Source organism: Amblyomma maculatum, chromosome 8 (genome assembly GCF_055883805.1).
Source record: "Amblyomma maculatum isolate TAMU_Amacu chromosome 8, ASM5588380v1, whole genome shotgun sequence".
Classification (NCBI taxonomy): domain Eukaryota; kingdom Metazoa; phylum Arthropoda; class Arachnida; order Ixodida; family Ixodidae; genus Amblyomma; species Amblyomma maculatum.
This window is the reverse complement of record NC_139351.1, coordinates 65,620,025-65,633,872: the sequence shown is the minus strand read 5'-3', so window position 1 is coordinate 65,633,872 and position 13,848 is coordinate 65,620,025. Positions and strand designations below refer to the sequence as shown.

At 45.6% G+C, this 13,848-nt stretch overlaps 2 protein-coding genes across 3 annotated transcripts; one reads left to right on the top strand and one right to left on the bottom strand.

The window, feature by feature from the left end:
* Positions 1–5,138: 5,138 nt before the first annotated feature.
* On the bottom strand, positions 5,139–6,666 carry Phb2 (prohibitin 2). Its single transcript, XM_084576387.1, has one exon. The coding sequence runs from the start codon at positions 6,522–6,524 to the stop codon at positions 5,616–5,618; it is 909 nt and encodes a 302-aa protein (XP_084432513.1). The 5' UTR covers positions 6,525–6,666; the 3' UTR covers positions 5,139–5,615.
* Positions 6,667–7,072: 406 nt separating this feature from the next.
* LOC146181330 (calcyphosin-like protein) lies at positions 7,073–13,615 on the top strand. Of its 2 annotated transcripts, none has more exons than XM_084576386.1 (5): positions 7,073–7,191; positions 9,350–9,470; positions 10,036–10,213; positions 11,833–12,042; positions 12,466–13,615. In XM_084576386.1, the coding sequence occupies exons 2-5, from the start codon at positions 9,394–9,396 to the stop codon at positions 12,565–12,567; spliced, it is 567 nt and encodes a 188-aa protein (XP_084432512.1). In that variant the 5' UTR covers positions 7,073–7,191; positions 9,350–9,393; the 3' UTR covers positions 12,568–13,615. The 2 variants fall into 2 exon arrangements, with proteins under 2 accessions (XP_084432512.1, XP_084432511.1); XM_084576385.1 differs by having other exon boundaries at positions 7,079–7,191; positions 9,347–9,470.
* The last annotated feature ends 233 nt before the right edge of the window (positions 13,616–13,848 follow it).

Sequence of the window (13,848 nt, the reverse complement as noted above, 5' to 3'; positions counted from 1 at the left end):
AGGTGTCGTGAAGAAACCTTTAATTTAGGTTACTTGTATTCACAGTAGATAGTGAGCAAGAAACATAGAATTCTTGGGAGCACAAAATGAAGGAAGAACAGAAAAATAAGCCAAGTCTGTTGGGAAAGGTTGAGGGTCGCCGGAGAAGGGGTAGGCAGCGAACGCGATGGTTAGATGGCATTCTCGAGGCATTGCAGATGAAGCTATGTGATGTTAAGAAGATAGTGAGAGACCGGAAAGCGTGGCGTGACATGGTCCATAGGGTCACGAAGAGTCGGACTCGACTGAACGCCTGAACTGAACTGAACTGGTTGACCTAATTGCTGACAAAGGGTCTGAACTGTTGAATACTTGTCGAGATGTTGGTCTGCCGGACTGACGCTTCCCTCAAATTCCTTCCTCACTCAGCAACAATCAGGCATTTACAGCACCAAAGCAATTAATTAAAATACAATTAAATTTCAAGGATTTGAGTAATGCTTAACCAAGAAATGTGTGCTCCCCTCAGGCTGGAATGTAGTTGTACAAGTAAAATCTTGATATGGTCAAGTTGGTGCACATTGCAAAATTAAGTATTTCAGCATGAAGAAAAATGACACCATAAAAGACAAGCATACAACGCAGAATGCTATCTTTGAGCTGTTATAACGAATGGGCTTAAGAACACGCACTGAACACACACACACAAAAAGAACATTTAGTTGGACACTATGAGAGATGCCTTGTTGGGTTCCTGTTGGGTTCCGGTCATTCCCATCTCTAAAGTGCTGCCCAGATGACGGTTCCTGCCAATGACTTCACAGCTGGAGATAAGATGTATTAGCAAAAGCAATGAACGATGTTCTAGTACTAGCACATCAAAAACATAGCTAGAAGTTAGAACTCTATGTATCTTACATTGACCGTGTCCCTCTCCAAGCCGGAATGGTTATCCCTGCCAAGGGACAACCTTCAAGCAACCAACGCAAGGCACATTTGAAGATGGCAGCACCTTTCAGTGACCCAACAAAAATGTAGGCTTTCATATGAGGCTGGTCTCAGTGCACAATTACCATACTGAGGTCAAGCCATCAAAGACAGTTACGCTGCATCCGTCCTGAACCAGAAACTTCTGTTGCAGACACAGCGCCATTCTTCTAAATGGACAAACAGTGCCCCACTATATGCCTCACAACATATATGTTATGAAAACCTACCAATAAAGCAATGTGAGCAAGAGCATTGGCTCAAAACGGCCCGCCATGGTGATTTAGTGGTTATACGATGCTCCTGAACTGCAAGATGGCACTAAATCCTGGCTTCAGTAGCTGTGTTTGATAGCAGCAAAATGGTGCCTCTTTCTCTTCCCTCGCTCCTTCATCCGTCCAGCCATAGTACGGTTCTGGCATCTCCCAAGGAGAAAGACAGTTCCTGTGTTCTTCATTTCCTCACAACCAACACCTTACACCTGAGACAGTAACAGATCCCACAGAGCGAAATACCTGGCGCCAACAATATACCAAGAAAATCCAGATTGGTCGACGGAGTCATGACATCATACGGGATCGAAATCGATCAAAAAGTGGTTTGGTTTGGTTTGTGGGGTCTAATGTCTCAAAGCGACTAGGACTATGAGAGATACCGTCGTGGAGGACACCGGAAATTTCGACCACCTGGGGTTCTTTACGTTGCACTGACAATGCACAGCACACGGGCACCTTGCTTTTCTCCTCCATTGAAAAGCAGCATTAGATATGATAAGTTAGCAAAATTACTCAAATGTCATTATGGCACCCAAGTATGCAAGTTAACCATGCTGAAAGGAAACTGGGATGAGATGGGAACCAAACCCAGAAGCCTTGGGTTGAGAGTCAGACGTGTTACCCTTTTTCTTGGGAGACAGTATGCGTCTTTCAATCAACATAATTTAAAAACACACACACACAGTTAGCTGCAAAGTGACACATGCAAACAGAGCTCCAGGCTGCTGAATGGCATGATGCAAGAGTGCCATACTCTTAAGGCAGACCTTGCGTGTGTGCACAGTTTTTCTTAGTTAATTTTGTAGCCAATATCAAGAGGAAGAAATTAACCTCATCACATAATGTAAAGTAGCAAAAAAATACGCCATGTGGTAACAGTGCACTCCAATGGGAAAAAAAGTTACAGGAAACACTTAATCTCCACCTTGACGCAATAGCATTTACAAGTGGTTCTCGGCCATGCATGTGTTGGGACCCCTAGTTGACCAGTAGAGGTGGTGGAGTACCCCTTAAAATCCGGGGCGGAATCTCCAGGAGGAAGCTGTGAAATTGAGTGTCAAGGCTAAACTGGCCTCTAAAAAACGCGCACTTGGTAAGCCAGCATGCCACGAAATGCTGACATGGGGAAGAGATGACGCATCAGCACCAGTATGCACGCTGCTAGAAGGGATTGGACTCCTCCCAACACCGCGCTCTCACTCGTCTGCCACCCAGAACTCTTTTCACTGTAGCCCCGTCCAACAGTGCAGCCAAAACTAGTTTCACCAATGTCTACATCAACAATTGCCATTGACACACCCTCGCTCCCTCTATCTTGCGTCCGCTCTATGTTTCCACACTTCACTCACATTTCTTTCATTTTGAGAAACTAAAGTCAGCTTTAAATCTACGTGCTTTTAAACCTGCAAAGCTGTCTAGCCAGGCCAGCAGTACCGCACACCCTTTCTTTTTTTTGTGTGGGCATGAGCTTTGCAGACCCTGTAAATTGCTTTGTGGACCCCCATTTGAGAAACACTGGCGTAGGCTACTGCCCGATGTATAAAGCTCCGCTTTAACCAAGCCGTACGGGCTTGCCCGAGTGGCCCAGGAGTAGCATGCTGACTCAGCATCTAAGAGCCCTAGATATTTGGTTCTTATTCCACCTTAAATAAGTAGCCGGAGTTGGCAGCTCCCCCCAACTTTGATATGTGGTTTCATCAAGTCGCATAAACCATCAAAGAATCAGTTCTCAGCCATGTCAGCTGCCAGTCAGTGTTATGCCTATGATCTTTCATTCACAACAGCGACACAAGACGCTGAATTTTCTGTGTAACGCATCCTTTAACGCTGTCGCATTAAAATGCCATTAAAGAAGGCTGAAAATTGAGTGGAGAGATGATGTTTGCTTAATCAGGTTGGCCTTGGCCGACTGGCGCAGGACAGACTAGTATGATAGCTCCATGTCCATTGATCGATGCAATGCCGTCCAGTTAAGACGACAATGATGAAACAGGAATCCAAAACTAGGTCGCATAGCCAGTGACCGTGTTTCACCTTACGGGCAGTAACACCAACATAAAAACAGCAATGTTACACTAGTATGAATTAATCCTACCCTAAAAATGTCCAGAAAAGCCAATTTTCTCATTTGGCAAGCTTAAAATAACTGGAGGTAACAGCGCCAATAGTGCAAAACCGGTGCTGCCTGCAGAGATCCAATATTTAATGACGGGAAAGGTGCAGAAGCCAGAAGAGTAAATATTAACCTCGAGGAGTGTCGTGAAAAAGATGGAAAGGGGGAAAAAGCACGAAAAAGGCAGTACAACAGTGTGTTCAAAATGACTTGCCATGTGCAACAGTCCCGTTATTTAAGATGACTCAAAATTTAGACCAATAAATGAGCAGCTTCTAATTACATTTGTGCAGAAAACGACAACCATTAAACATAAACAGAATATTTTGCAGAAAAGTAGCAGATGCAAAAGAGCTTACCATATAACCGTGGTCAGGAAGCATAAGCTTCAAAAAGCCATTGTAGTTCTTTAATTTCGATGTTTGTTACCCCGTGAAGCTTGCCAAAGCAAAAAAGGTATGTATTCTCAAAATATATCCTTTAGTTTGGTTTGTTTCTTAGTATTGTGCAGAAGCACACTGGTCCCACATGTGAAAGTTGGCGCACTGCCATCAACATGGAAAGGAAAATAGTTGAAGGAAGAAGCCATAGAAATTCTGTAAGCACAAACACCCGTGCCTGATGTCTTTTCAGCTGTAAACTCTTCCACTGGCCTTATAAAAGCTGTGGTTAGCTATTATCATTGAATTTGAGCAAACTCAGTGACACTGTGCATGCCTTCCCATCTCAGTAGTTTCTTGCAGCCCTACAAAGCAATGACGAATAGAGGACAAATTCTAATGCTGCTGCACAGAGCGACAGTATAAAATGGACATATGGAACACTTTAAAATCTGCATGTGCCAAGATATTTTGTTTGGTTTATCAGGCTCAACGTCTAGAAGCGACCCGAGCTATAAGTGACATTGCCTCAACCAAAATGCGCCCATTGTGGACAGGATAAAATCTGGATCACTTGGCTCTGTAGTCGGGCACCATAACCACTGAGTCGCCTTCACATCAAGCCTTAATGCACGCTACCATTACATACGTGGTCTACGAGCTTAGCTTTCGAGACTCTAGCATGTAGTAAAATAACTTTTCCTACTGTTCCACTTCGCAGCGAATTCAATACAGGGTTTTTTTCACCTAAAGCAAGGTCCGCGCAATAAATCTGCATTATTTTTATTTTGAGTGATGTTTCCACAGCTTCTAGGTGTAAAGAAAAATGTTGAAATCACGGCAGTCCTACTAGGCTGGTCACTACAGCTCCATTTACATAAGTAGCACTAAATGTGCAGGCATGACAAACAGCATAATGTCGTGTACAATGCTAGTCGAAACTGCCTAAAATAAATTGGTACACAGACAGCGTCTCTTTGCACTCTTTTCTAACCATATCTGCATATCTGCAAAAGTCTAGTTTCCATAGTGCTGGAAGAAATTTATAAGCATAAACAAATACATTGGCTGTCTTGCTAGTAGATGACGACCACAGTGCAAGTTTCCGCACTTATCAAATCCACTTATCCCTACATGATGCAGTGGACACTGTAAAAGCTAAAGTTTGGACCATTATAACGGCACGACATCACTTACGACCCGCTAACATCACAGCTGCCACCACGATAGACGTAGTGATAGTGAATGGGTGCATACTTATTCAATCCACCCATTGCCAGGAAGCTACGAGAGGTCCCACATCGCACCAACTATGACATGCAGGCCAACCATACAAAACATGTGCGAACAAGACACCGAGATGCATTCTGTCATGTCTCAAGCAAAGTGCCCAGTAGCTGGATATAAACAACATGAGGCTATTTTTATTTCTTAATGACGTGTTGAACAAAGCTGGCAATGAAGAAAAAAGGAGTGACCTCTAAACATTTCAAATACTCGGCTACTTCCCGTACACTTTGAAATAAACAAAATGGTGGTAAGTTAATTCCTCAATGCACTCAGCATAAATTCAATGCGGGCGGCATTCGCACTCCGAGGCATCTTCACATTAACTCGTGCACGATAAATGAGATAGCAGTGTGCAACAGCCTCGAGGCGAGAAGGCACAGGCCTCGCTGAGAACATCAGAAGCTCCTCCTCTTCGACAAGCACGGAGCAGTGCACGCCTGCGCAGTTTGCGATGTTGGCTTCCCTAGAAGCTGGACCTTCTCCTCATCTTCCTTTCATAAAGGGGTCTACCTATGCATCAACCAATCCCAAACATTCTCTCCGTAAATGTCAAAATCGGAAGAGTGGAGCGCCGCGCTAGTGTCCTCCTTTTCACTTCTTGTTTGTCCCGTGCGCTATGCCGGTGATGTCGAACTCCTTGTCCGCGATGTTGAGCATCAGAGAGCTGGCATTCAGGTAGACGCGGTTCTGTGACGCGGCTATGGTGCGCGCGATGTTCTGGGCGGCGCGGATCTTTCGCAGCTTCAGGTAGCCAGGGTTCTTGGAGATGGCATCGCCCAGCATCTTCGCCGCCTCGGCTTCACCCTCCGCGTGCACGATCTTCTGCTGTCGCTCCTGCATGGCCTGCTCGACAGTGAACACGGCCCGCTGGGCCTCCTGCTGGGCCACTTGCTTCGCCTCGACAGCGGCCGCGTACTCCTTGCCAAAACTAAGCTCCGTGATGGACACGTCGTCCATAATGATGTTGAAGTCGCGCGCCCGTTCGGTGAGCTCCCTACGGACAAGTAGCGATACCTGCTGGCGCTGGGTGATGAGCTGCGAGGCGTTGAACTTGGCTACGACGCTTTTGAGCACCTCATTGCAGATAGAAGGAAGCACGCGCTCGTCGTAGTCAGTGCCCAGCATGCGGTACACGGTGGGTAGCATGACGGCGTCGGGGCGTGCCAACACCCTGAGCGAGATGTTGACCATCTGAAGGTCCTTGGAGCCGGTCGGGGACGAGATCTTGCGCGGTCGCGAGCGAATGTCGTAGATTATAGGGTACTGAATCCAAGGGATGCGGAAGTGTAGACCTTCGGTGTACACGTCCTTCTGGATGCCACCGATGCGGCTGAATATGATGGCTCGGTGGCCACCATCGACGGTGAACACGGACTGCGTGGCAGCGTAGCCCAAGCCCGCGGTGGCGGCCAGGAGTTTGAGGCCTAGGCCTAGACCCTTGGGCGCACCTCCGCCGCCCTTGCCCAGCTTGCTGGCCATGTCTTTAAACTGCTGTGCCATTTCGGTGCACGATTACAGCGTTGGAGGCCCGTGCGACGGTGAGACAATGAGATGATGCAAGGATAAACGGCAAGATCTCAACCACGACCCACGGAACACGGAAACACTCACGTGCGCAACACCGGCGTTGGTTCACGGGCCTGCTTAAACAAGCCAAATTGTTTTTCGCATTATGCTGCTTGGCGGCGCTAGTAAGCACCAATGTTACACTTATTGCACAAAAAACTTTCGTTTGTTCAATAATTTTTAAAAACTAAAATAATAACGACTAATAAATTAATTTTAGTTAAAACATTATTTAATTCTTTATTTGTTTTAAAAATATACATAGTTATTTTGTTTTAACTTAGGCAAAAAACGAATGCAAAACTGACAAAAATATTAAATTTTGTTGGTATACATTTTTAATTTGCGAGTGTAACAAAATGTTAACGTAAAATTGTTGGATTCTTGGTTTCATATTTGACGCTGTTAAACATTTTTATTCAGTGAAGTTCAGAATCCCTGAAGTGGTTGGGGTCTAGTTGTCTAGTGCGACGGGTGCCATTCATTCGTCTAGACAGATGCGGCCGTTTTACCGTATTTGCATTTGCAAGTTCGTCAGTTTTCGTCTGCACTGCGGAGCGTGCGTGTGTGACCGGCGCCAGCGCAACTACCTGCACAAACGGTAAAGATCGTAGTTGCAACAACACTTTCAATCATCCCCTCAGCGGCTCTGTATCAGCGCACAATCGGTTCGTGCATTAGTTAGCGGGATCGCTGCAATGCCAAGTTTTACGCAACTCTTTTAAACCGAGACGCTTCAGATCGATGCAGGCAGACGCCGCGATGTCTCCACCCTGCATCGCCCCAAGCCCCGGCGGCACGTAGGAGGAGCCCGGGAGCTCATGGCCGCTAATGTGTAGCACCTTTTCTCTCACACTTTAGCTTTTTGCGTGCAATATTTACGATGTCTTCGTCTCTTAAATCGTCCGCGACGGGACAATGGTGCTGAAGAAGCCACTGTTTAGCAACTTTTCGTTTTTACCGTCTCTCAAAAAGCAGCCGGTTCCGTCTCGCCTATCAAGCCGTAACGGCACGCTGCGTCCCCTTCGGCGTGGTTGTATGTGGGTCAGCCGATCAGCTTGGGTGGGCGCGCGCCGGTCTCTCCTTTGTAGCGTGGTGCTGGTGGCTCGATCGTGCGTCTTGCGTGTCACATTGTGTGCGCCCAACACTAGATCACACGCGTGGTTGGGAGTGGTGTTTGGTTTGCGACACGCCAGCCGCTTGTTAGTTTAGCCGGCGGACACCGTTGGAGTGATAACCCGACTAGGCGCGGCCGCGACAGCACGACCAACGTCCTCAACGCGAATCGGACCGGCGTTTTAAAAGAGGCGATGTGTGTTTTTCCATGATCAGAAGCTGTGCTGTTCTGGAGGGCTTGAACTTAGCGCGAATGAAAATTTACTAAAACTTCTCATGTCGCGGCTCAAGACGCCTCACTTTTGAAACCGTTAAGCTGATGGTTCCAGCTTAAACGAGTGCCAACCAACTGACTGCGATTAGCCTGTTATCCAGCTGGGTATTCGCATCCAAGTGTCGGTTCACTACGTCGAACCTTACAGTCCACTTAATGATTATTCGGTACTTAAAGGTAGAATATGCATGATTCTCGTTCATCTTGATTGCTAGGTGCGTGTGGCTGTGACAGAATACACTTGAGGAATGCTGACTGAAATCTAGTACATGTACTACGCACGTGGTCATCAAAGTCGTACTAGCTGCGCGCGCTTACATTTTGTGCAGCTGTTCACGGGCGTTATTTGCGAAGATGACAGTCGGAGCCACTCGAGCGATTTGGCGTGACTGCGACAAGCATAGCTTCCGTACGTAACGTAGTATGCCGCAGGTGTTCACAGGTTCTGCGCTGGCCAATTCTGAGAAATTTTTTCCCGTGCTGTTAATGTCTACTTTGCATACTTCATTTGCTAGTCAGGTTATGTGTGGCTGTTCCTTCAGCATGTGCGAATAAGTTAACTGCTGGCAGTAATGCCAAACCTGAAGAAGAAAACCTTATTTTATCTTTCAGTTCTTTGTCGAGCCAATACATATGCTTCTGTTGTATACGACAAACATCTTGGAGTAAGGATAAAATACATCAGTGCCTCGAGTATACAGGGGCACTCAGGTGTATTTCATAGTGCTTTTAGCCATGTGGGACTTGGCGTGAGAAAAAAAATGTTTTAAAATCTAGAGAGCTGGTGTCAACCTTTCTTGGAAATTTTCTGCCAATAAATTAGCCACCGCAATAATTCACTGCCCTTAGTGCTTAGAAAAGTGATGATCACTGTTTCTGTGCTTTCTAAGGGAAACCGAAAGATGACTTGCTATTGGTCTGGATGGACAGATCATCACATTCTAATTACAAGGACACTGCTTTCACTGAAGTCGGAGCTTTTAGTAACTATAAATTACAATATATATATATAGAATACAGTTATCACCACCTCTGGGCATTCCTAAGTAAATGACTATGTTTAAGCCACTTTTTTTTTTATTTTGCCATAAATGCATTTTTTTGCTTCCAAGCAGACACAGCAGCAAGAAAGGGCCACAAAATTGGTGTTCGCCAAAGAGCGAGAAATGAATATACATAATCACAATAAGTGTCTCTTTAAGTTCCAAATACCTGAATTGTTGAAAGACAAGAGAGCCTGGTACTATAGTGTGAATGAAAGTAACTATCGAGCAGCTCTCGCACACTGTGCTGAATGTGCTGCAGAAACCAAGAGGGTCCGAATTTCACTCGAAGTGTGTTTTCCCCTTCTTCCCGTGGTCTGCAGCAGATTTGTTGGAAGCATTGTGTAAGGAGTGACTCCAGCGCCTAGACATGTCCCTGACACCCATTGAGAAACTCCGTCACCAGTGCCTCCAGAGGGGAGCGCATGGCATCAAGGGATTTGCAAGGTGAGCCCAAGACTAACATCTTGTCCGAGCACCACTTACTAGTAACGGGTCATTCGGCAGGTTTGTTTCACCAGGAGAAGAGCCTCTGGCTGGAGCATTTAAGGCTCCGCCACTTTGTACAGGCTTTGTGACATTTCATGGCATCTCTTTTTCCAAGAACCAAGCACACAAGGCTTTGGTAGTCGAAAGGATCTGCTGCATTAAAAGAAACTTGTTGGATCGTAAAGCTGCACTTTGTTCATTCTCACAACGCTGAAAAAGCAGTCATCTTGATACAGTAGTCCATGATATGCACAACACCTTTTAACAAGCATAGATGCTGCAAAAACGATGGCACTGCTAGCAGAAGCTCCGCATACTCAGAATTCAGTGTGGCAATTCAAGAGTGCAGCTCTTCATTGCAGTTCCGCTAACTGCTTGTAGAGGAGTGGGGAAAAACTTGTCTCTTACATTTCTTTCTCATCTCAGGTCTCCTTTTTATTGCACACTTAAGCAGCCAACCAGCTATCCAAAACAAGCCTGCTCTGTGTGCAGGTTATTGAAGGTAATGATGTTTGATGTGCAGGCAGTTCCGCATTATGGACGACTCTGGTGACAAGAAGATCGACATGGAGGAGTTCAAGAAGGGCTTGCAGGACTTCAAGGTGTTCCTGAGCCCCGCCGAGGTGGATGCCCTCTACAAGGAGCTCGACAAGGATGGCAACGGCACCATATCCTTCAACGAGTTCCTCATGGCGCTCAGAGTAAGCACAGTCTTCTCTTGCATTGCATCCTGCATGGGCCCTTCTATATTGGTACACCGAAAGATAGGCCAATTGAAGACCCAGCTTCTCGCTGCACCACCGCAGGTCCTTACCATGCCCATGTTCGAGAGAGAAGAATAGTGCATATTTTAGTGGACAGAAATATGCAATTTTTTAAGTATTTGTACCTTTGGCTTGGGCAGTCATGCATATCAGAAGTCCATTTTAGATTGTCCTTATCTTTTCGAGTCTCTGGGAATGCAAACGTTGCTGCTATGTGCTTGCTTCGTCACCAAGAAATTGTGCAAAGTGTGACTAAGATGTGCGTAGATTCACTGCTGTGAGACAGTGGGTCTCATTCTTCACACCCTTTGCAGCCTTTATTGCTTTATCAGAGCAGCACACATATTTACTAATCTTCTGGCCTTTGTTATGTTATCCCAAGTGCATCTGGGAAGCGAGACTGTCGAAAAAAATGCGCAGGGAAAAGACGGAGGTTTTGTTGCACTTCTCAAATGTTGCAGCCAAAAGCATGTCTGAACTTTTTATCATCCTCCTGGGCAAAATGTTAATATTGATAGCCTGTAGTGTGCCTAGTCTCTCCCCCCCGCCCTTCCCCTCTTGTATTTCTCTACCCTTTATGGTAGGAGTGCTTATTTGAAAGAGCACAGAAACTGCCACTTCACTTGGCACAGCATGTCCTCAGAAGTGCCCATGCAACCACTCCCCCACCTGTAAGCATAATCATCAGCAGCAGCCTTTCTATACCCACTGCAAGGCGAAGGCCTGTTCCATATCCCTCCAATTAACCCGGTCCTGTGCTAGCTGCATCCACTTGACCCCTGCAAACTTCTTAACCTCATCCGCCCACCTAACTTTCTGCCACCCCCTGCTACGCTTTCCTTCCCTTGGAATCCAGTTTGTTATCCTAAGCGACCATCGGTTCTCCTCTCTTCGCACTACATGTCCAGTCCATGCCCATTTCTTCTTCTTGATTTCCGCAAGAATGTCAGTAACTTGAATTATTTCTCTGACCCACTCTGCGTGCTTCCTATCTCTTAACGTTACCCCTGCCATTTTTCGTTCCATAGCCCTCTGCGTTGTTCTTAACTTAAGTAGACCCCTCTTCGTTAGCCTGCTCCCACCTGTATGGCTAATAATATGTTGGACAGGAGCTGTGCAGAGGAGTTTCGAGTTACAGCATACTGTGACACTGCTATTTACCTTGTAAGTTAAGTCTTTCATGTTGACATTGCCGTGACACTCTGTGTATCAGAGAGAGCACTTGTTACCATAAAATTATGTGTAGTAAAACAAACTATGCACCACCTTTTGAATTCCAAGGAAAACCTCGCTGCATTACACCCGGCATCACTGCTGTACGCCCTCCCCTAAGCTTTACATCATTGTAGCTCAGTTGGCAGTGTGTCCACTTTCAGTTCTTCATGCTCAATTACTCAAAACTGTCTTTAGCCGATATGCTGCAGTGTTTCCATCACTTTTATTTAACTCTGCTTTGGAAAACTGCCTGTCTGTGCTGCCTCTCAGCAGTTTCTTGGTCAAGAGAGCCTTGTTAACTGAATGTGGTGCACACGTGGCCACTTGCCGTCCTTTTGCAGCCCCCCATGTCGGCAGCACGCCTGGAGCGCATCACGCAGGCATTCCACAAGATGGACAAGTCTGGCGACGGCATCATCACTATCCAGGACCTGAAGGGGGTGTACAATGCGCGCCAGCACCCCAAGTACCAGAACGGGGAGCTCACCGAGGACCAGGTGTTCCTGCTGTTCCTCAAGAACTTTGACAGCCCCAATGACCCTGACGGCAAGGTCAGACACTTGTGGAGTACTTTTGTTACATAGTTCCAACTCGGCATCTTCTGATGAATTGTTCGTAATTCTCCCGGTGAAAACATTTAGAACCTAATGAACTTGTTCTCCTCCCTCAACATCTTCATTCCATCTGCAGGCCGACATTGAAAACGTGAAAGGCTATAAGGTGTTCTACATTTTTTTTTTTAACCTTGTTCTTTTGAAAGTTCAATCACAAAAAAAAGATTAGAAATTATGTGCATTTTCTTGAATAGGCATCAGATGCCTGCTTAAATTCGAGTGCCTTTTCATTTTATTCTTAACTACAATCACTCGTAAAGAAATAGTACGTGACATTCGTAGCCTTCCTGCTAATAATCCTGTGCGAACTGTCAACCCGGCACTGTTCTCCAAGTAACACATGACGCTTGCCCCAAACAGGTGACAATCGAGGAGTTTGTCAACTACTATTCTGGCGTGAGTGCCTCCATTGACACGGATGCCTACTTCGACCTCATGATGAGGAACGCCTGGAAGATCTGAGCGACGAGACTGAAAAGGAGGTCTGCCCCTACCTGGTCACGTGACTTTCACCGCCGCGCACGCTTCTTGTCCCGTCCCGGCTGAAACCGTCATGTCTCGCGAACGTCCTTTGGCTTGCAACCCTCGTTCGTAAACAGTTCTCTCCTTTAGAACTCACGGTCTCATGCTATCCATTTGCAGGCTTTCCATTCTTTTGTATGTCACAGCATCTCACTGTTGCGTCCAGGTCTTAATTATTAAGTTTGTATCTATTTTTACATTCCTGCTTCTATTTCACTTGCCTGTTAATTAGCAGGGTCGTTTACTCATGATTATATTGACTGTGAGAAAAAGGAATATCTAGTTGCATAAACAATCGATTTTCTTTGCTACTCATTGATTTAAAGGCAATCGTCATACGCTTTCGGCACAGGTGCTGTTCACAGAGATTGTTGTTAAACACATAGCTGAGCTGACACTTTCCGTGTCCAATCTGCTGTCACCTGTCAGCACCTGCCGAGTTATGCACAGTTGCTGAATGCACTCTTCAGCGTTATGTTCTTTCTCCATGAGGATGGGCTGTAGTTGGCAAAAAAAAAAAAGCAGAGATAATTTTGTTAGAGAAGTTGCTCTTGAGCCCTCGTAAATTAAACCATTGTTGAATAGTAGTATACATAGTAGGTCGGTTTACAGTTGTTCCACCTAGTCAGTCGTATTGTTTACCTCGTCAAGCGAAACCAAAAATATAATGGCAATGTGGCCAAAAAAGAAACGAGTAAAACAGAATGGGCAGTGAATATGACTGTCATTGTTGCTGGGCATGACAAAATACTGCCAGTCACTTTTTATATTAAAGAAAGAAAAGAAAATGGAGGATTTGCTCGGTGTTTTTTTTTTTTTTTTAACATTTTGGGAATCAGTTTTGATGCTTTATACAGGGCCCAAATTGCACTAGTCTTAGAGAAGACATTCCAGCACTTGTTGCTAGTGGGTTATTATCATCAAACACATTTGCAGTGGTGATATGGTTATTTCGAAACAAGCCTACACCCTGTATCGTTCCTTTTGACACTGAAGTGGCGTGACAAGTGGTGTGTCATGATGTCTGCACAGAACTGAAACCATGAAGCGATGGATGCATCATGTGTCGAGGTTTTATGTTGAGTAATTATTGAACTTGTTTGCAACATTCTCGTGCTCCTAACAATTCCGTTATTTGACAACTGAAATTACGTTTTTGGCTTACACTGTCGTTGATATCAGCCAAGGCTTGTCAACCAGCTACTTGAGGCACGTTTGTGC

What these genes read in the sequence shown, in the direction of transcription:
- Phb2 (XM_084576387.1), bottom strand. Translation starts at nt 6,524, where the DNA reads ATGGCACAGCAGTTTAAAGACATGGCCAGCAAGCTGGGCAAGGGCGGC.
- LOC146181330 (XM_084576386.1), top strand. Translation starts at nt 9,394, where the DNA reads ATGTCCCTGACACCCATTGAGAAACTCCGTCACCAGTGCCTCCAGAGG. An exon ending in AGTTCCTCATGGCGCTCAGA is followed by an intron (nt 10,214 to 11,832) that starts GTAAGCACAGTC and finishes GTCCTTTTGCAG; the next exon opens with CCCCCCATGTCGGCAGCACG. An exon ending in CCAATGACCCTGACGGCAAG is followed by an intron (nt 12,043 to 12,465) that starts GTCAGACACTTG and finishes TGCCCCAAACAG; the next exon opens with GTGACAATCGAGGAGTTTGT.